The sequence below is a fragment of the Ovis aries genome, chromosome 2, assembly GCF_016772045.2.
Source record: "Ovis aries strain OAR_USU_Benz2616 breed Rambouillet chromosome 2, ARS-UI_Ramb_v3.0, whole genome shotgun sequence".
In the NCBI taxonomy this organism is placed as follows: Eukaryota; Metazoa; Chordata; class Mammalia; order Artiodactyla; family Bovidae; genus Ovis; species Ovis aries.
In genome coordinates, this window is record NC_056055.1 from 186,676,970 (window position 1) to 186,699,355 (window position 22,386).

The window sequence follows — 22,386 nt, forward strand, 5'->3', positions numbered from 1 at the left end:
CTTATGGGAAAGGGGAAAGGCCTTAAGCGCTGGGGCCAGGGGCTGTGTCTCATTTCTGTGTCCCTGGCAAGCCACACCCTTCTTGATACACAGGAGGCCTTCGCTGAATGCTAACTGCTTAGAATTCTGATTTAAGGTTCTAACTGAAGTCTTCATTCAAAATTGAAAAACAACATAAAATAATAACAGGTTTGGAAACAAACTGTATATATATAAAACTTTTAAAAACTAAAACTCTACTTTTCTGAACCTCAGTTTCCTGCTTGGCACAATGGGAAGGATCCCTCTATCTCAGCAGCCAACACACAGCCAGCAGGGGCCCAGGGCACATTAGGTCCCTTTCCCCAACCGCAGGACCAGTAACGTGAGAGACCAGCAGGCAGTCTCCTTGCAGGGCTCTGGGACGCCTGGCCACAGCCCAGGATGGGGACATGCCCACCAGAAGCCAAACGGTCGGTGTCCCCATTGCCTATGCCTGTGCTCATCACCACTAGCTGGAGGCCTGATTCTTCACAAAGCCTTCCCCACAGGCCCTCCATGTGTCCCCTGCTCCTGGGCACACGACAGGACCTCAGACGAGCAGAGCAAGGCAGGCCTCTATTCCATCCCACATGCTCTGTGTGCCTGGAGCGGCCCTGCCAGGGGCATTGAGCAGGACTCACCATCTCGCAGTTGCTCCATGTCGTCATCGAACACGGCCTCCTTCAGGGCTGTCTTGTCATAGGCGCTGATGGTGTCCGAATAGGGGTAGGGGCTGTAGTCCCGCGCCCGTGGCCCTGGGAAGGCGCGAGGGGGCTGGGTGTTGAGGAGGGAAGTCTTGTTGTCCAGAGCTGTCCGGCCTCCTTCCACCACCTCGCTGCCACCCCGGCCCTCGGTGGCAAGGGAGGCGATGCCACCGTCACGGGACACCTGGGGCACAGTACACTGTCAGTTCCTTTGTCTAAATCTTCACAAGTATTAGCAGAGCCAGAGACTTCTCACTCGAAATCTGGCTGCTGATACAAGTACAGTTGTTAGTGTTTCCATTTGTAAATATCTAACTCCTAAGTGACCTCCAAAGGGACAGAACATACTTATGTTTTTATCTAACCGTTCCTTAGATCACACAGGATGTCTGTTTTCCTTGGTACTGGATGACTAATTCGACAAGTATTTTTGAGATTAGCGCCATGAACTTCTGAGGAGCCCCTGGAGAAGGCAAGCTGTATACCTGAAACCCCCAGTTCTCAAGGAACTTCAGGTGCCGACACCCCAGCGGAATACTTTTACCACCAACAGGGTTTTCTCTCACTGACACCCTGACACACCACCACGGATGGATGCTCCCCTGATGACCCTCTGGAGACTATAGTGGCCCTGTTACCAAAACGCAGGTCTGTGTGCCTGATGTACAGTGAGGCCAACCACCACCAAAATGTTAGGGTCTGGAGCAGAGAAAGGTTTACTGCAGAGCCAAGCAAGGAGACGGGTGGCTCCTGCCTTAAAAACCCCCCAAACTTCCCAATGCTTTCAGCAAATCTCTTTTCTAGGAAAGATGAGGGAGGGGCGTAGTTAGTTATTGCGAACTTGTTGGGATCAAATCCTTTGTTTTTGAGATCAGGTCATGTAATGACGTTCCTGTAAATCTCTACCAAGTGAATGTTATTGGTTTTTTGTTTTTGTTTTTTAATTTAATATTTATTTATTGGCTGCATTGGGTCCTAGTTGTGGCATGCAGGATCTTTAGTTGAAGCATTCTCACTCTTAGTTCCCTGATCCCTTAGTTCCCTAACTTAGTTCCCTTAGTTCCTTATTCTCTGTTCTGACAAAGAAGGGTGAGGTCCCAAGGCACAACTTTCATCCTCTGAGGTCCAGGTCCTGCTAAGAGACAGAACTCAGCTGGCAGCTCCTTCAGGAGCTGTCCAGCTGTCATCACTGAGGGAGCCAGGTGCCGAGGACCCAACTGGCCCTCAAGCCCCTCAGGTCGTCCAGATGCTGCGGCCCAGGTCCTGCAGACTGCGTGCCATACAGATGTCCACTGCCATCAGGTCACAGAGGTGGGGATGGGGAGAGGTTCATGGCTGCCTCAAGCCAGTGGGTGGCCTTGGTGAGGGCTCTGGAGCCCTGCAGGACACAGTCCCCAGCATGTCCCCTGGGTGCCCCCACTCCCTAGCTCACCTCAAGGCCGGGTGAGCTGGACGGCCCTGGAGGGGGAAGGCCAGAATCCACTCTCCACCTGCCCATTACCATTCCACTGACCACTGGCTGAATAGGCACTGAAGGTCACTCACTGACAGTTCCTTGCTTGGGGCAGGGGCCTACCGTAGCACTGACCAATGGCTCAGCAACCATTAGCAGCCTCGCAGTAAGTGCTGCCTGGTAACGGGGTACAGGTAGCAGGGCATAGCAAACGGCCATGGGCTAGGGGCTGTGCACGACCTCACTCTTATTACAGTTCCACCAGCCACCAGTCCCCTGATATATTCCCCACAGTGATGAGATCTCTACCTACAGAGAACTCAGCATCCCCCAGGCAGATAGCTCTTCCCTCATGTGTTTCTGACTCTCAGAGCTGGTCTTTATGCTGGTCAAAGAACAGGTCTTTAATATTTTCTGAAAATGTTTTCCTAATATATTCTGAGTTTTGTCTAAAACTAATTAAACCTCTGGTCCCCTGGCCCTTGTGTCTTGTTTCTGACCGCCTCCATTCTCAGGGGGTCCTTTCTTCTGATCTGGCACCCTTTACAGGTTAGCAGAAGAAGTGGGGCTGACTGCAGTGGAAAGAGCAAAATGGTCACTTTCCTCAAGTCAGACGTGTGACTGCAGAATAACGGAGGAAACATTTCCAGGCAGCCACACCGCACTGGTGATTCCTATGGCAACATTTTCATTTGTGCTTGTCGATAAGATACATCTCTCTCATTTTATACCTATGCATTTGTGGCTTTTTTAAAATTGTAGTTAAAAAAAAACACACACAAAAACTGAGTGTGTAGGTATATATAACATATATGTCAAATCATTTAAATCAGTTAATTCATGTCTAACTCAGTGACATTAAATACATTCACGATGGTGTGTAAGCATTACCACTGTGTCATATTTTGGGCAAAACTTTTTCATCTTACCCAACCAAAACTCTGTACCCATTAAGTAGTAACTCCCTGGCCCTTCCAGCTCTGTAGTCTCTGCTCTCCTTTGTCTTCATGAACTTGACCACTCTAGGGACCTCGTGTAAGTGGAATCACACAGTATTTGTCTTTCTCTATCATGTTCTAACACATACATAGTGTTACATTCCTTTTATGGCTGAACAATACTCTCCTGCATGTACATACTGCATTCTGTTTATCCCTTTATTTGTTGATGGATACCTGGATTGCTTCCCCCTTTGTGCTACTATGACTAACATCACTCTGAACACTGGTACACAAGTATCTGTTCATGTTCTTGCTTTCAACTCCTTTAGATACACACCTGGTAGAACCAATGCTAGGAAGCACTGGTTCTTACACACCCTGCCCAAAAGATATTGTCCTACCATAATTCAGATAAAAAAGAACTTATAAATATATGCATAGAAGACTGAACAGGAGTTTTCTCTTGGTATAAGATGTTTCATAGATAATTTTTTTTTTAACTATTTTATTTTGGCTGTGCCAGGTCTTAGTTGTGGCATGCGGGGTCTCGTTCCCTGACCAGGGATTGAACCCAGGCCCCCTGCGTTGGCAGCACAGAGTCTTAGCCACTGTTCCACCAGAGAAGTCTCAGATGATTTTTTTCTCTTTGTAACTCTCTTCTAAAAGTAAAACATACATTATTAATATAATGAAAAAATTATTTATAAAGGGGTTTTAAAAACTTCAGACAATAAAAAAATAAAGTGAAAAACTCCTAATACTAATCACGTTTAACAACAAAATCTAACTTTCTTAACTTGGTGCATTATATCAATTTGATACCCTTTTGGCCGGAATGTCCTTCCTGAAAGTTCCCCTCAGATACCATGATGCCACACTCCCCTCCGCTCATCTTTGGTCCTTCTTGACTCCTTTTCTTCTGTCTTTCCCTTAGTGTTGATGCTCCTTAGGATTTTGTCCTTCCTTCCACTTGGCTGATTTCACTTGCTTTTCTTTAGTTACCAGCAGGCAACTGGTCAATGTCTCTCAAACCTCCACCACCAGCCCAAATCACCAGCCTCAACGCCAGACTGGTATGCCTGAAAGCCTAATGGCTGCTTGCGTCAACGTTTCATTATGTTCCAAAGGGGTTTGCATGTACCCTTCCTCCACCCCCTGTATTATCTCACTGAATCGCAGCAGCACGTCCTCAACAGTGCTTGCCAGAGACTCTGTCTCTTCTATTTCTGCTCATGAGCTACCCAACTCAACTTCCTCTGGAGTCATGTTCCATCTTAGGGTCTCAGCAATCCTTCTAAAATGAACGTGTGACCATGCCACTTCCTGGTTAAAAATCCTTCAGAGATTCTTCAGTCAACTCCTGAGAGGCCTGTGCAGCTCCTTCTCCCCAATCCAGGGCACGCCCGCCGTGTCCACTGCCGCCACCCCCCAGGGGACATCCTCCTGTGTCCACCCCCATCCTTCTGCCTCCTCACAGACTTCTCTAGGACTACGACCTCCTCCTTGACCTGACAAGCACCTCGCAACCTTCATGCTCGGAAGGTGACGCCATCTCCTCTACAGATTCATCTGGAGCACCCAGTCTGGCCCTGATCGTTCCTCCCCCCAGGACAGCTTGCTGCCACTCCGCCTGCCTCTACAGGAGACTGCAGCTCCTGGAGCACCACACTGGCGTCGGGTGCAGGCTCACTGTTTTTATCACATCAGAGGAGCATAAACATGTCCAGGATAATGGGAGCCAACTGAGAAAAAGGGCATTTAGCATTCTTCACAAGATAGCTGAGGGCTACTGCAATTTCACAAAGTTGCCCTGGGCCTCTTAAAATCATACTATTCTAACTATAAGATAAAAACAATGTTGGGGTTCAGTAATCCCAGTGCTCAGTGTTCAGGGTTATCCCTGGATGGACACAGAGGTCCCTACCACCCTGGGTGGTGACCATACACAGCCCTCCCTCTGTCAGCCTGCGGATACTCACAATATCGCAGTCCTTTCTGCCATCTCTTTTAATGGGCTCATTCAGATCTTCTTGGCTTCGAAAACTAAACTTTTCAATGGCTTCTGTCACTCCACGCAAAGAACTATAGATTTCTTCAGAGTTCAGGTTTTCAGTATCATAGTCCAGCATGCTAAAGATCAAAAATATTTTATTCCTTAAGTTGAGGCACACGCATAAAATTGGGGTATGGGTAAAAATTAGTTCTAATAATTTATAGAATAAGATATAGTTTCTTTAGGTGATTTGGAATAATAAGGAGACATCTTTTGTTAGAGCACCACCACCGGACAACTTAATTACACATCTTCCTCGTCAGATCTGGCCCCAAACACACGACATTAGCACTCAATCAGAGCCAGTGCAGTGGGGAAACAGCAACCACGAGAATGCAAGAACTCAAAGAGTGACAACCAGTGATGATGCACGAGGTAATGGATGTGGAAAAATAACTTTCATACCTTGAAGATGGAAAAAAGGAGTTTGGTTGTTACTGGTCTCAAATGTACAAATAAATGAAAAGAAAGCTAGTGTTACAGACAAATTTTAAAAGAGTGAAGCACATGACTGTACAAGGCTGGATTTTGCTTACCAGTATCTGAAACCTGTAAAAATGAAACCCCAAAGTAGAGAATGACTCAAAGTCAGATCCACCAATGCACTCCTGACACCCTTCCACCTAACCCAGGAATTTGCTTGCACAACCAAACTCTTCTAGACGCAGACTCTGGGAGTTTTACAACAAAGGGAGATCTTAACAAGATGAGCCACACTTCCAGATGAACACCTAGAAGCACTTCAGAAAGTAAGAAATATCTGTCCCTTACAGAAAAATGACATCAGCTCTTGTCCATTGAGACATCTAGCACAGCAAAACACAGAATAAGGCAAAAATCCTCCTGGTATAACGCAGTGTACAACAGAGTGCCCTTTCAGTTCAGTTCAGTCGCTCAGTCGTGTCTGACTCTTTGCGACCCCATGAATCGCAGCACGCCAGGCCTCCCTGTCCATCACCATCTCCTGGAGTGCCCTTTAGATGTTTGCAAAGTACACTGAGAGAGACGGAAGAGCCTAAGAACAAAAGCCATCACCTTCCCTCCCTGCAAATAATTTGGGGGAGCCAAGCTGAAAAACTGTTAATTAAACGTCACTTGTCCCAATAAAGTATTCAAGAAAAAGATCAGATGAGTTGGTCTAACTTAATTTGCAGAAAGTCTTGAGTTATAACAGAATTGCCAGGGACATTAAAAGAATCCTTGAAAGTAAAAGTTGCTCAGTCATGTCCAACTCTTTGCGACCCCATGGACTGTGTCCATGGAATTCACCAGGCCAAAATACTGGAGTGGGCAGCCTTTCCCTTCTCCAGGGGATCCTTCCCAACCCAGGGACTGAACCCAGGCCTCCCGCATTGCAGGCGGATTCTTTACCAGCTGAGCCACAAGGGAAGTCCACAGAGAATCCAAAGACAGTCCAAAGAGAATTTATGTATAAAAATAAACATTCCATGGCATTCATCATTAAGGACTAAAGAACAGCAATTTCTCTGTTCTTCAGAAGAGAAATAACTGAAACCAGTCATCCACTGGTGGGAACCACTCCTCCCCCAACAGTAATACACCCAGACTTGTACATTCTGTTAGGAATAAAGTTTCCTGTAACTTAAACACAAATCATGTTTACCAACCTTCCCCTCAATACACACACTTTTTTGTTGTTGCTATTGTCTAAGGTTTGGGCAGATGAACAATACTTGAACAGTTCTCACTTGAATTAGCCAGACCTCTACTGGCTGGAAGTTGTAACGACCTGAGTGGTTTCTAAGACTGGATGGGTCCTGCGAGAGCACAAGATCTGAATTCACTCTCTGAGATGAATTAGTATACTGTCTTTGCAACCTTCTGGCCCAGGCAGAACGCATCCTTCTGATGAATGAAAGAAAACACCCTAACTGTACTTGGAGAGTTCACAAAAACACATGCCAACTCAAAGACTGGCTCTGGCATCAAACAAAAAGAAACGTGAACCCCAACACATTTACAGTTAAGACTCCATGTACACACTGACAGGAGGCGGAATCAAAAACTTGAATAGAATTCAAGATTTCAACCCCTTCTAAGTTCATAAGGTTATCTAAGGCAATATTGCTTTCATATGAAGGGAGTATGACTGTAGAGCACAGGGGCTCCCTGACACCATCCCCCCTCCTTCTAAAACACCACAGCACCAGCTTACGTGTGAGCAAAGGCATTTATACATCTGGCCAGTACACTATGTTTTATAAAGAAAGACTGAATATGACTTAAACAAAAAAATATGTATATAAGATGTCCAAAGATGCCTTAAAATACTTTTAACAACAACAATCAAAAAGAATAACACAGCCCATGCAAAAGGAACAAATATGGGAAGAATGCAGGGATGGACAGGAGGAAGTCTGGGAACGTTCAATGTTTAAGGGATGTCACAATATTATTCTCCATGTCGCTTCAGAAGATGCTGGCTTTCACGTAGTTCACCCCATTATTTTTAACCTGAACTTCCTTAAAAATAATTCATTTCAGTCATATAACTTTAGCATGATAGTAGCCTCTTTTTTTAAAATATGAAAATAAAGGATTCTGCCAGTTAATGGTCCTCATTCTTACTTTCGATTAATAAACCAGCTTGGACTTCCAATTTAGGAGAACCTGTGCACAGCCACGTACAATCTGCAGTGACACTTCTTTTAGACTCACTAGCTTGAGCTTTAAAGTATCTCCTTGGTATGAAGTGGAAACTGTGAGCTCCAGGTGAGAGACAGGATTATTTTCCTCTAAAGGGAAACAGATAAGGCTGCTTTCCTTGCCATTTCATGTTCTGGCAATTGTGTTTTTTCAAGTCAATACCCACGAGCCCTTATTGCGTGGGGAAGAAGGAACCCTCTGTGGATGCTGTCATCAGGGAATCACAGGTGATATGACCCCAACAAGCAGCACATGTAAGGGGACAGCACGAGGGAGGCAGCAGCTTTGCCTAGAAAACACTGGGGTGGTAACCCCCCGTCTGTCACCTGCCCCCACATTCTGTCTGTTTTAGCTTGGAGGTATAATCCCTTAGGTCAAAGGCCAGGTCTTAGTCATCTATAAACACTGTGATTAGACTCCAGAAAGATTTTCATAGGGTTCTTTAGATTAGGAAAAGTTGCTCAATTGGTTAGTATTCACTGATCCGAGGTCTGGCCAGGGCACTCGATACCTAGGCAGAATAAAGTTCTGGACTCACCCTGCTGAGAAGGATGCAGAGCGTAGGTGGGGGCGGGGCGCATGAGACTGGGTCGCCAAGAAAAGAGAAGCTGGGACGGAAGTGTGCCTTCTGAGACGTTCTTCTTCGTCATGTGTAGGCAAGAGATACTAGGTATGGAATAAGGATAACTATTTCTGTTTATGACATCAGTAGGGTTTTGGCAAAGAGAAAGATTTCCTTTCTTAGTTTTATGTAACAGATAGGTTTTCTAAGTGTCAGTGTCTCTGGTCCACTCTCTCTCTCTCCAGCATTAACAGAAGTTATAGCCATTTATGAAGCATTAGCTAAAGCACTGGGTACTTGTTTGTGTACCCAAGTGAGAAAGGTGATTCAGGAACAGATGTCCTCTGGAGGGCGGTCTTCATGGCTAGATGGGAAGACTGATTGCCTGGGGCTGAAGCTTGGTGCCCAGTAAGGCACACAGTCAGTATACTGGGAGATAGTCAATAAACTGGTCTTATACTTCGAGGCATGACCAACCTTTAACAAACTGCAGTGACATGCTTTATTTGCACTGAGGATGGCAGCTGCCTCACTGTCCACATGCCCCTGCCCGCCCTTGTGCATCTATACGTCATCACAGGAGCACCTGCACACTTGAGGAGTTACTTTCACAGCTGTGAGAGTTTCAAAAGGAAACTGTTGTTAAAATATTTAGCTGACTTGTTTACTTGTTCACTATGCTGAGGATACAAAGGTAAGAATGTAAATCTTCTGTGCAATCTCCAAGGCATTCGAAAGTAACACATCTCTTTTCTGTTTTGTCTTAACCCTGTCCTGTCACAAAGGCAAGACTCATCTCACATAGCACAGAGGGAGCAGGCTGCCCTGAACTCTGCTCATGAATCAGGAGCCGACAGGGAAGGGATTCTCTGATCTTTTGGCCTTTATCAACAGCACCTAAGAGACCCTCAAACAGGTAACTGCAGAAATACATGGACCCTCCCTTCATACCATGGATTCCCCATCTGATCTGTCACATTCCACTGGCAGCCTGTGGGGACCCCACGGCTCTCCTGCTTGGAGCAGCCCCTTTAATGAGCTGTAATAGGAAGCGACTTCCTGGGGCTGCCTTTCTGGATCTCAGTCTTCAGACTATTACCACATGCAGGACAGCAGGAAAGACATTAGCCCACACCACTGAGAGCAGGACCAAGGCCCCAAGTGCAGCGTGGGAAGGAGCAGGCCCATGCAGCCGGCTGGGGACACTGCACCGTTGGGTGGTGCAGGCACCTTCAGGAGGCTGAGCACTGCCCTGGGCTGAGGGCTCACAAGTGAAGATGCTGATGAATGCGGTCAGGTGATGCAACTGTTCCTTGCCCTAGAGGCAAAGAAGGAGCCATTCTCATGAGGTCTGACTGAGGTCACGCACCTGCTCACACTTCTCACCAAGGCTCTACCCTGCTGGTCTCGGCCGGAGGTGGCGGAGAGGCTTCCCCAGAGACCTGAGACGACCTTGGAAGTGCAATAATATTGTGACACCTCAGACAAGTGGGACAGGTGGCTTGTTACCTGGGAGAGTAAGAGCGCCTGAGAGTCTTGTGGGAGGGAGCGGTGGGGATGGAGTTAGGCTGAGGAAAGGGAGGTGGGTGCCTCGACAGCCCATCGGCACTGCAACCCCATAACCGACTGCAGTGATCAGAAGAGGAGAGTCAGAAAGAGACACAGAACAGGCAAAGGGGGCAGGGAGGCACCATACTCTACATGCCCTACGGTCTCATTCCTTTTGGACAAGGTTCCACCCAAATTCACACTTCACCATTCAGAGGAAAAGGACCAACTTCATTTTACAATTTGGTCCTCCATCAAGACTGCTCATTCCTTCTTCACTCAGTCCTGTGTTTACATTTTTAAATCACATGAGATTGCAAGTATATAGGAGTGTGTGTGTATGTAAAGGAAACTGTAAGTGCTCACATGCAAAAAACCCACAGATGTTTCCTTTCAAATAATGCAATCAATTATTTTAGAAGGAACCTTTGGGAATTATGGGCCTGAATCAAATGGGACCAAGGGAACCACAGCAGAAAGTCTCAGAGAAGGTACCACCCACCAGAACACTCAGGCAGGGAGGGAACAACATGCTCCCCTACTGGGACCCTCAGATGGGGTCCAGAGGTGCCACGAGTAACTTCCTCCTGAGAGAACACCACCAGGAGAGGATGGGGAAGCACAACCCACTGGCTGGCTCAGACAGAAGGGATAGAAAACCTAAGCCCCCTGCTCATGTGACCTGATACAAAGTCTAAAGTGCATCTGAACACAGGCACTCCTCACTCAGCAAGTGAGCTGGGCATGCAGAGGCCCCACCTGAGTTCTAGCATCTGCTGCAATTCAATAGACCCAGGAACACAGGACAGGTGTAAACTGAGCTGCCTGTAGGTGTGATAGGAGGCCGCGGGGCAGAGGCCACAGGACTAGGGCAGCATTCTCAGCAGCACACCCACCCTGGCACGTATCACAGTTCAGGAGCAGTGGTCCAAGGCTTGTCTCCAGCTGAGGACTGGGGCGGCCCCAACATCATAAGGAAACCCAGGTGTGGAGGGAGCGGCCACTGCAGCAAGAAGGGCCCTAACGGCATCCCCCAGGCCACGCGCTAAGTCAGGGGCACAAGAGGACACAGACGACCACCTCAGGCTGGAGCTCTGCCCACAGGGTTGCATCAAGCAGATGCCCAATGTGCGAGGGAGTCTCCAGGCTGATCCCCACTTTGAGTCGGTGCACGCTCCTGATCATCTGATGGAGTGGGTGTAAAATCTGCCTAAAATTACCTTTTATTGCTGGTTACCAGATGTTACCTACTTAGCATACTAAGGCATGCTCACTGAGAGCGCACAGCAGACTCAAGCGAGGACAGCCGCGTGCTTTTTCTATCTTAAAGGGAACAGACTGCACGTAATTGCTGAAGCCCCTAGCAACTCTGTTTTTCATTTAACATCAATCCCACTAAATTGAGCTAAAATGTAAACATATATTTAATTTATGGAACACTTTAGACCATAAGTCTTCTCTCCAAAGACCCAGGAGTGTCTGTCTGCTCACTGGGAATAAACAATAATTCTTCCTTCTCACAGAAAAGGATAACCGATGGATAGAATTTCCACAGAAGGTGACTGTGGCTCCTCTTATGTTACCAGGTTGATAAAAATGACTTTCTCACTAGCAATTAAAAAACAACTCAAACGTGTCATCATGTTAGACTATCTTCTTATTAGCATCATCATCTGAAGGTAGAACTTTTGGGCTTAAAAAAAACTTCATTTTGATACTCAAAATTGGCTTAAAATGAAGAATTGGCAAGAACTCTTCCTTTTAAGAACAAAAAACTAACATCAAATGGTCAAGATAATTCAAAAGAATAGCAGAATAGAAAAATACATGTTTCAATAGCACTACTCAAAAAAATAACCAAGATTTATATCTGGTGGAATCTGTCCATCGCCTACTTACAACGTGGTGACCTAATACACTGTCCTAATTAGTGCAAGAGTTCATTTCTTTCATAAATTTCCTGGTAGAAAGTATGCATCCTATTTGAACATTTCCTACGATATGATGACGTGAGGCAGCTTTCCTACTTCTGGACAGGTTTAGCTGTGAGAAAAATTATTTTTCCCATTGAGTTCAAGTTGGCTCCGGCCATTCTGGCTAGTTACTCACTGACTGGGGCATATTCTGTTTAAAAAGAAAGAAAGAAACTACATAACTAAGTAATTTCTTACAGAACAATTTGTTGGTAAGAAAATATTTCAGCCTCACTTGGACTTTTTAATACTGAAAAAAAACTTCTTATTTCTTACACTCACCTGGTAACCCTAACAGTAAAAATTTAGATCAGGCTAGTTAAGAATGAATGGTGACCTGGAAAAATAAATTAGAATTTTAAAATAATTTTGAGATCCATGAAATTTGAAAATACCTAGCCAATTCTTAGCTCTCATGGCTTATACTAGCAGCCCCCCACCAATCTTTCACTTAACTATCAGCACATATAATAACAGAATACTTAATCTGAAATTTATCTTTTATTATGTAAAGAATGTGCAACCTTATTAGTGAAATAACTAAAAAATAAGCATGAACTGAGTATTATGGAAGAACAGATTTGTCAATGTTTCAGAAGTATCACTTCTAAACAAAAGCAACAATTTATAGAGAATACACGTTTTCCACAAATTTTCTCCTACCAAGGAAGAGAATTCTATGATTTTACTGCCAACCCTGGGGGCATTTAAGACAAACCATTTATTTAGATACAGATAAAAAGTTGGCTGAGTCTCAGTCATACTTGGGAAAAGTCAGACATGTTTTCATTACTTTCTGGTCCCAACTGTTTAATTAGATTAGCCTGCTGAAATCATGACCACACAGACCAAATTTGGAAACACAATGTTACTTCAGCCTACCTAAATACAGTGCCAGGGGGACCTTAGGCAATACAAACACTGAGATGCTGTAAGTATACAAAATATTTCGCTTCTCCAAGAGAAAAATACAAATCTGACATTTTCTAAAATATTTATATGATAACTTGAGAAAGTGAACAGAACTTCAGAAGTTAGGACAGCAGAGTTTGGAAGACTCTCAAGCATTAAAAAAAAATCTAAACTTAAAGGCACTTCCATATTGTTATTTTCCAACTAAAGAGGTAACTCTTAAAGGGGGATGGTATACTTGTCCTAACGTCTTGAAACAAACACACATGTGTGACCCTTCCACGACTCTTTCCTAAAAACTGCAGCCTACAGGGTCACCATGAATGAAACCATGAGAAATTTCAACACAGTCCAGGCGGTCACAAAAGCCATCACACAGAGACTTCTAAAGGCTCTGGTCAGATGGAAATGTTATCTAAAGATCTTAAGTCACTGCCTCAGACTCTGCAAGGCCGATGTTCACATGGCCCCAACAGGAGTCTGAAAATGCTGATCCATGTTTAGTTCTCAGGCTCTCAGTCCCTCCTCAGAGCAGCATTCTGCTTCAACCATGAGTCTGGAATGAAAGCAACCATGCTTGGGACGGCCACTTGGCTGGAAACTACCTCAGACTCTGGGGGACAATGATAAAGGATTTTACTGAGATGGTCAAATACCTTCGGGTGCTGCTATTGCTCACACAACAGTTAAAGAGTTTCTATGTTAAACAGGACTAAATATAACTTTTGGTTTTAAAATTCTTAAGGTACTACAAAGTGTTTAGAGCTGGAAGAATTCCCAGACCATTCAGCAGGAACTGCTCATTTTGCCACAGAAGTTAACTGCTTTGCCCGAGATCACACAGTCAAGATTTAGGTGAAGACTAGGACCTGCGGGCTCCTGGCACCCATACACTTTTTGGTATTAAGCTCAGTCTATAATCTGGAAATTAGCTAGAAGAGACATGGGGGCGCTTTAGTGTCTTCATTGCTGTTGAAATGGCTTTACCTTGGAGATAGGCCACCATGGGAGCAGTTGGTGGGTGAGGTCAGGGGGCTGGTCCGGCTGCTGGGGTGCCTGGAGGGAGTCCGGCCAATGGTGTTGCTTGGAGAGCCCTGGATGAAGGCAGGAGAGCTCCATCACACAAGAGATAAATATAGAACACAGTTCCACTTTGCCCCTGGCCTTGGAACTCACATGTAAATAAATGGGCAGATTTTGCATAATCAAGGTGATTTTTTTTTTGCAGAATCATAAGTTCATTTTTTAAGTACATATGAACCGAAAATCGTTAACTGTCCTATAGGCAATCCTGAAGCTGAGTGACTGCTGTCAGCTGTGCTGGAGTAACAGACACAATTCAGCATTTGCATCTTTACAGAGTGAAAAAAAACTAAGTTCCTCAGTAACTGCCTGAATGACTTCATAGACGTTTAACTAAACAACCTGACTTGACAGAAAGGCCATGTTTAAATACTAGGTTCATTCACTGGGAATACAGCAGGATCAGACCTGGCCCCCACACTATGGATGCCCATGATCTACTGCAAGAGAACAGGAAAACTGGCTGTTCCATGAGAGCAGGTTCCAGATAAGGAGTAAGTGGCAGTTACCAACTGTGACCAAAGCACTCACCACACTGGTGTTACTGGAATTCTTGAGGTGGTTATGCAGGAGTTTGGTGGCACCATCCTGGAATGTTTTAGGCAAGGCACCAAGTAACATAGTAAATTCAGGCGTGTTCAATTCAAACAGAGAGATGAGCACAATTTGTGCTGCCTAGAAACAGAAGAGATGATTAATTTGTGTTACATGCAATTGCCTATCTTGGTCAAAATGCTCATTAAAATTGTTTATCTTATTTATTTTGGCCAAGCCACATGACTTGCAGGATCTTATAATAGTTCCCCAACCAGGGACTGAATCAAGGTCCTTGGCAGTGAAAGCTCTGAGTCCTAACCACTGGACCACCAGGGAAGTTCTAAAATTATTTTTAAAAGAAAACTGTTTTGTATGAGTAAATAATAACATTTGTGCCACACACACACACAAAAGGCAAAAAGCACCTACAGTAAACACTATAATTGATGGTAATCAATTATAAATAGCCTAATTTTGATATGGAAAATAAGCCCTGGTTTCACTGAACACACTGGCCTCAGATTTCCATAGCATGTTAACAATAAACTCCTGTAACTTCTCTGTTTCCAGGACTAGGGTCAAACAATAAAAAAATCTGAAAAGGCTTAAGACTGTTAACCCTAGTAAGTCAGAATCAGATGAGGCTCCCAGTATACGCAAAGAACAAGTTTCTAAAGAAGCCTCCACTGCTTTGTCTTATAAAACTACTTAAAAAAAATTTTTTTATTTTTACTTTATTTTGCTTTACAATACTGTATTGGTTTTGCCATACATTGACATGAATCTGCCATGGGTGTACATGAGTTGTGACTAAGAAAAACTAGAAAAAAAGAGAGTTCCGGTACATCTGAAAAACTCCTACTTTTACATCTGTGCATTGAGGACAGAGACAGTCTTTGCAGAGCAAACCAGATTCACTCCTCTGCCTTTTGGAAACTGCTCTACTTTTCTTTACTAGAGAGACCACACATGCAGGATGACTCATGGTTGCTAGCAGCCATGTGGGGAAGAGCAAGCAGCTAGAGCACCAGCACTCGAGTGGAACCCTGGCTTCCCTATCAGGTTACGTGTCTGCTATTAGCTTAATGCCTGCGGAATTAGTCACGAGGGTTTTGATTTGGAAACACTATGCCAAAGGAAAACTTTACGAAGTACTGACTGGCGTTTCTTACAATTTCCTAAGAGTCTAAAGAAAGGAAAATGCTTTATGAAAATATTTTAATAATTTCTGTTTCTAAAGATTGTAATATTTAGGATTTAAGCAATTATTCTAAGTATTTTTCCACTATATAGAATATTACATAAAAACATGACTGCTGAGATTTTTTGCAAATAAACACCAAAAAAATTTCAATGATTTTATAATGTTTAAATTAATTTTAGGTCCAGTTAAGACAAAACTACTATTTTGTGCCTGGAGAAGGAAAAAAAGAGTCCAAACACCCATACGCATTTAACCAAAATTAAAAATTATAAATCAGTAGAATAACGTTTTTTACACAATTGAAAATTTCTTTTTATAATGTCCTTAAGCACAGCATTGGGCAAAAGCATCTTACTTCTTCTCTTGACTTCTAAACATGGTCCTTTATATCCTTTCCATTAAAATTAAATTGTAAGGGCCAGTGTGTCCTTTTATGACACAGGCAAAAAATGTTATTATTGATTGAACTGAAATAAACATTTCTGCATTATTAAAAGTTTTAAGAAACCATTATCTGAAGAACTCCATTTCACCATCAACTTAACGTACTGTTAATATGATTTGTATAAAAGCAAATTCCCCAAATCATGCAAAGTAACCTGCGCATGATTGTAGTAACTGTGCAAAGTAGAAAGCAGTACAAGTAAAAAAAACGTGCAAGTAAAAAGTCTTACTGATGTTAGGAAAAACATGCATGCAGAAAACACTGCCCTTCAAAGAGAAGCGAAGAAGCAGACTTGGGTTTTGGCAGGAAAATCAAGATCACCATTAAACTAAGAAAGGTTAGGCACTTATTTTTTTGTTTACTGCGAATGGCAGTAGAAAACTATACAATGAATCATTACGTTTTTTATTAGTGGGTTTTTACATGGAATGGGCCACTGTCTTTAGACCTAATTTCTCCCCAGAATGACAAGATAAAACTTCCTTGGGGTTTTTCACAAAGCAAATTATGAAACTGGTAGAGTCTTTTAGGAAAAAGAGGGCTGCAAGGTGACAGGCCTAGAAATTGTGCTAATCAGGCTACTTAACATTAGTGCTTTCCATCATATGGGAAAAGAAAGTGCACCAGACTTCAACTTCTACCCACTGAAGAGCCTTCCCTCAATAACCTAAAGGTGAATTTCCATGAGAAATCAAATAGAAAGACGAGGAATTCTGAAAATAATTCGTTGGACAGATGGTATATGGTTTTATAAACATAAAATGAATATAATTTATTTTTATACTTTCCAAAATATAAATTGTAAATGATTTCATACAGCTTTCAAAAGTAACCTTTTGGTTTAAAGCTGTTTTCAAAGTAAAATCTTTTTTTGCTCCAGAAATGGATAGAAAGTATCATTTAAATATGCTATTTTTAAAAGATTTCACATCAAAGTTCTAAAAGAAATGAAGACTGTTATGATCCTAGAATATTTTACCTACAACTCTGTATCAGTGAGGAGTTAGAATACCAGAATACTCAGGCAAGGATAAAAATTGGGTTATATTTATCATCACCATCAATATGCTCCTCACTGCAGGAATAATTCCAAACATGGGGATGGGTTGGAGAAATTTGGAGGTTCCCTGATAGCTCAGCTGGTAAAGAATCCGCCAGCAATGCAGGAGACCTGGGTTCGATCCCTGGGTTGGGAAAATCCCCTGGAGAAGGGAAAGGGTACCCACTCCAGTATTCTGGCCTGGAGAATTCCACAGAGAAATTCATTTTAAACAGCTTGGGCCAGAGCTCATGATCAATAATGAGTTAAAAGCCAGAGGGTGTCATCGCTGTGCCTGTTCCATCTTTGAGCCCTTGCCCCATGAGAGGAAGGGCCATTAAAAAGCCAGACCAGCAACTCTGCTGCTGCTGTTCTCTAACACGGAACTAACTCTTGGGGCCACGTGTCTTAAAGATCACATGGTGACCTAACAGGAAATGGCTCCCCCAGGAGAACTTAGACGGTGAAGGTAAAAGGGTCTCCAAATCCTACTGCTAGTTGTCCGAAAAGAACCTGGCCTGTACCGCACAGCAGAAAAGGATTCTTCCAGAGAAGAGATCAATAAAACTTTGACAAATGCTTTGGTGTTGGCATTAATTAGGGAAATTTAAAATTTGAGAGGAAAGGGAGTTTTCTAATTAATTAAACATCTATTACTGTTCCCTTCAGAGTGTGATTAAAACTGCTTTAGAAAACTCACCAAAGAGAAGGTATTTCAAAACCTTCCGACACTTTAAATTCAGCATCACTCCTTTGCTATTGTTTTAAACTATGGTAGAAGTCTGGCTGCAACAGGCTATTTCTTTGGGAAGGCAATTGATTATAAAACACACCAAAACACAATACTTTTATACAGGCATGTGCACACATGCACGCACACACATACATTCTTTCTTACACAGTATTATGTTAACTTTAGGTTTTTCCAAAATCTTCTCAGTGTCTCCACAAGTGTAATCAAGATTAACAATCTAAATGCAAACAGTGATGTGTCTCTTTGCAAATTAGTATACAGTTTCAAGTCTACCTGTTTACAATTTTCTTCCAAGTTTCCTTCTCCAGGCCCAGAGCAGGTTGAGGCCGCCCTTATGGGTAAATCTTCCCCTACTCGACTACGCTGAAGCAGGATGGACAGGAGAGGGGCAGGGTTTAATCAGAGGCAAGAAGCACACACTTAAAACCATGGTTATTGATAAGCTTTCAAGTTTTTGGCTTAGTTTCTAAAGTCATGTGTGTGGATGTATGTATATATATATATGAAAGAGAGAGATTGTACAATCTAAAAGTCTATGAATAGTAATAGAAGAGTAACAGGATTCTGAAGAATAATATCAGTAACTACCAGTTTTAAACCTCAATCATCCCCTAAATCCTTTATAATCATAACCACTCCTGGAAGTAAGGCTCTTGCAAAGAGATTAAAGTGAGACTTGAGCAAGGCAGTCACAATTAAGTTGAGATTCAAATCTCACTCAATGGTATTAAAACTCTGAGCTTTTAGATTAGGACAGCTGCCTATCTATAATCAGAGATTTACATTTTTTTCAATTAGCAATGCCAACTTTTGAAAGCTGTTTATATACTTCTCCCCCTCCAGGCAACAGCATCTTCATCATTTTTAGTATTCTGTGACATGCCATTATTCCCTGCATTTCTCAAAACAACCTTTGGGGGCCAAACCTGTTAGTTCATTTGACAAAGCCAGTGCTCAATGTTAAAGAATCACATAAGGAAACACACAGGGATTCTGAGCCTGAAAATATAAATACACCATTAAAAATTCTATTGTCATTACTGCATTCCTTTTGACTTAACGGGGGAAAAAGAAATCTCCCTAATGCTGGAAAAAATGTGAAGCAGCAACAAATCAAAGCAACCCTCAAACAGTAACAGCTTAAACTATAAAAACAAAGCAGTATTTATCTAGGTTTTTATATGCTCTATTGTAATTGGTCCTGCCAATAGTGACTAGGGTCTGCCCTGCTGGCTCAGAGGTTAAAGCGTCTGCCCACAATGCAGGAGACCTGGGTTTGATCCCTGGGTCCAGAAGATCCCCTGGAGAAGGAAGTGGCAGCCCACTCCAGTATTCTTGCCTGGAGAATCCCATGGATGGAGGAGCCTGGTGGGCTACAGTCCAAGGGGTAGCAAAGAGTCGGACACGACTGAGCGACTTCACTTACTTACTTACCAACAGTGACTAAAGCCAAGTATCATTATTCCTATTTTATGGATTTTAAACAAGAATTTAGAGGCTAAAAAGCCTCTAAAAAGCAGAGGCAGAAGTTAATAGAGGTCAAACTCTAGAATCTACTTTCTTCTGTGAATATATTGTATAATCTTAACACAAACACAGTGCATTAAGAAAGGTCTAGTGTACCTCTGTAAAGCTTGGTCAACACAACTATAAGGACTCTCAGAGTCAAAAAATGGAAATAGCTCTTCAGGAATAAAGCAGGCCAGTCAGGGTCTGGGTGGGGTTTTCCCACCGAGTCCAAGTCAGTCTTGGCCAGGGAAGCACACCTCACTGGTGACAGGCTTGTGCTTCAGTTCTGCTGTGCTCCTTCCCTTCTTAACATCTTAAATATTTAAACACCCATCTCTCTCCAGGATGAAACACCCCAGAACACTGACATAAAAGGGAAAACAAAATATTAAAAATGCTTATGTCAGCAAAGCAGAGTTGTGTCAGCTTAAACTGATTCTAATGTATTTTCCCAAATATGAGATGCGGAGAACAAGTTACACCACCTGCAAACTTCCCAAGTATTGGCTGTATAAAATTAACACTGTCTGACGATACAGCCAATGTGAGAGTTTACTGCATTGGTTTCAGACTGTAGGGTGCTTCTAGTAATTAGAAGGTAACACCTCACTCTACTCTTAAGAAATTAAATCAGAACACCAACAGGAGAATTTGGTTCATAATCAGAAAGTGCTTTTAAATCACCAAGATGTCCTCCTAGTACCTGATACATTCTGTAAATGACAGGTGAGTCAAAACATTCTTCTACTTAAAAGAGATAAGTAAGCATATCTTTAGAGCATTAAATTATCCAGATAAAAATGGTGCCTGTTTTCTTTTTCTACAGCTTTAAAATAATAATGAAAAATTAAATCTCAGCATAGAGTGATATATACCATATCACAATTTCTAAGTATTTTAACTTATTTAGGCATGACATTCATTTAGACAATCTTTCAAATACATCTCAAGTTCTTGGATAAGGCAGTTGGATCACTTACAATAGCATCTATACCTGGATGAAATATGCAGTGGATGGAACATCAAAACAGAGCATTTAAATAGAAGTAGCTCTAACTCCAGGAAGGATTAATCTGCAGTGCCTTAACGCAGTTTGTGAGAGGCAGCTATGGGGCAAAGGAACATACATCTGAATATTGTGCTTTAACAAGCCTATTTAAAACAAGTAACAGTGCTTCATGGGGTCACAAAGAGTCGGACACGACTGAGTGACTGAACTGAACTGAACAGTGCTTTACTAGCAAGGGCTGGATGGATACAACTTAAAGCCAAACAATCTAATCCACAGATATCTTGGATGATTAAAAAGCAGAGATGCATCTGCTAAACTGAACCCCAACACAAATGTGTCGTTAGGTAAAAAAGTGCCCTATTTAAGTAAGAACTAAGGAATTACCAAATAACTAACCATGGAAGACTCATGCCAACCCATTGAAAAGGAGACCAAAGCCTTGGGCAGCAGAACACTAAGGTGGACCCCAAGATTCCAGCCTCCTGGTGAGTAAGCCCTACACAATCCCCTCTCCTAAGGTGAGTGATGAACACCATTCCCACAATTACGTTACAAGGAAGAAGGGATTTTTCGGATACAATTAGTCCCTCCCTAATCAGTTGATTTTTGGTTAAAGGGCAGATTATCCTGGGTGGATCTGACCTAATCAGGTGAGCCACTGCAAGCAGTCACAGAGATTAACGTGAGAACCTCCTGCTGGCTTCTTTGTAATTTATCTTTTGTTCTTAAAGAATAATTTTGTTGAACAGAGAATTCTTAGTTGACTTTTCTTTGCTTTCAGCACCATTAAAGTCAACAGGCTGCCTCTGTTCTTCAAGGTTTCAGATGAGAAAGCAGCTGCTTGTCTTACTGAGGATCCGGGCTATGCTGAGCTGCTTCCTTGGGCTGCTCCCATGAGCTTCTATTTCATCTTCAGCAGTTTGATTATGTCTAGGTGTGAATCTTTTTCTTCTTCTTTTTTTTTTTAAAGGGTACTTGGATTTGGTTGAGCTTCTTAGATGTACAGATTAATGTTTTTCATAAAATTTAGGAAATTTTAGGACATTAAAGTCTTTTCCTGCTGGCTCTGCAGAAGCAAATTGCCAGGCCAGGTATGGGTGTGGCCTCCATGAGCTGTGATCACCCCCTGCTGACAGCGGGCAAAAAAACAGGTACCATAGCCCTCAACAGTAATGAACTGACTTAGGCCAAGAACCAGGGAGTTGGAAGAGAATTCTACATCTTAAGTGAGACTGAAGACCCAGGCAACATCTTGATTTCTGTCTGGGAAGACTAAGCAGAGAATCCAGAGAACATGCGCCAGACTTCTAAGCCACAGAATTGTGAGATTATAAATTTTTGTAGTTTCAATTGGCTAAGTCTGTGGTAATAGGTTGTGCAATATGAAACTAACACAGAAGCCAAAGGAGGACTTCCAAGCCTGTGGTTTGGAAAATGGTGACTTCAAAATGTTATCTGAAATTAGATCACTTTTCTTCGGGTACTTATTCATTAATTCATTTAAAATACTTCTTAAAATGCTCACTTTGTTCCTATGGGTATCACTCTAGGTGTTGGGCATAAGTAGGGAGGTGGGGGAGGGGCAGGGAATAGCAAGACCAGGCCTGGTCCTAAAGATGATGAGGACCTAGCTGGGGTCCTGTGAAAACCAGCAGCAACAGGTCAAGACCACACCAGCAGTCTATAGGTCTGTGGGTCAATCTTAGGGGAAGTGGTCTAAAATAAGAGGCTGCTTATTAAAGTGTTACACTTATTAAATAAGTGTTAATTCTTATTAACACTGTGCATTAAAAATCAGCCATGCATGGAAGGAACTCCAATCAGACACAAAACAACATCCATACTCCACTCTGTGCCAATTAAGTCAAGTGACTTTGGGTAAAGCACAGGAATTGAGACTGGTTTTCATTGCAGCCAGGGCTGAGGACTACTGACAAAAAAAAAAAAAAAGCTTTTCAACTTCCTCTGA

The 22,386-nt window shown here is 42.8% G+C and overlaps 1 protein-coding gene across 27 annotated transcripts in view; it reads right to left on the reverse strand.

Moving 5' to 3' along the window:
- CLASP1 (cytoplasmic linker associated protein 1) overlaps positions 1-22,386 on the reverse strand; it is a 272,898-nt gene that overhangs the window by 29,178 nt on the left and 221,334 nt on the right. For 13 of the 27 annotated variants that reach the window (XM_060411218.1, XM_060411217.1, XM_060411211.1 and 10 more), the window contains 4 exons: positions 14,449-14,592; positions 13,822-13,928; positions 5,099-5,249; positions 663-909 (listed from right to left, as the gene is read on the reverse strand). In XM_060411218.1, coding sequence (XP_060267201.1) covers positions 663-909; positions 5,099-5,249; positions 13,822-13,928; positions 14,449-14,592 — 649 coding nt within the window. Of the gene's footprint in view, positions 1-662; positions 910-5,098; positions 5,250-9,910; positions 10,028-13,821; positions 13,929-14,448; positions 14,593-18,169; positions 18,260-22,386 lie in introns of all 27 variants that reach the window. The other 14 variants (XM_060411202.1, XM_060411209.1, XM_060411208.1 and 11 more) reach the window with 3 other exon arrangements.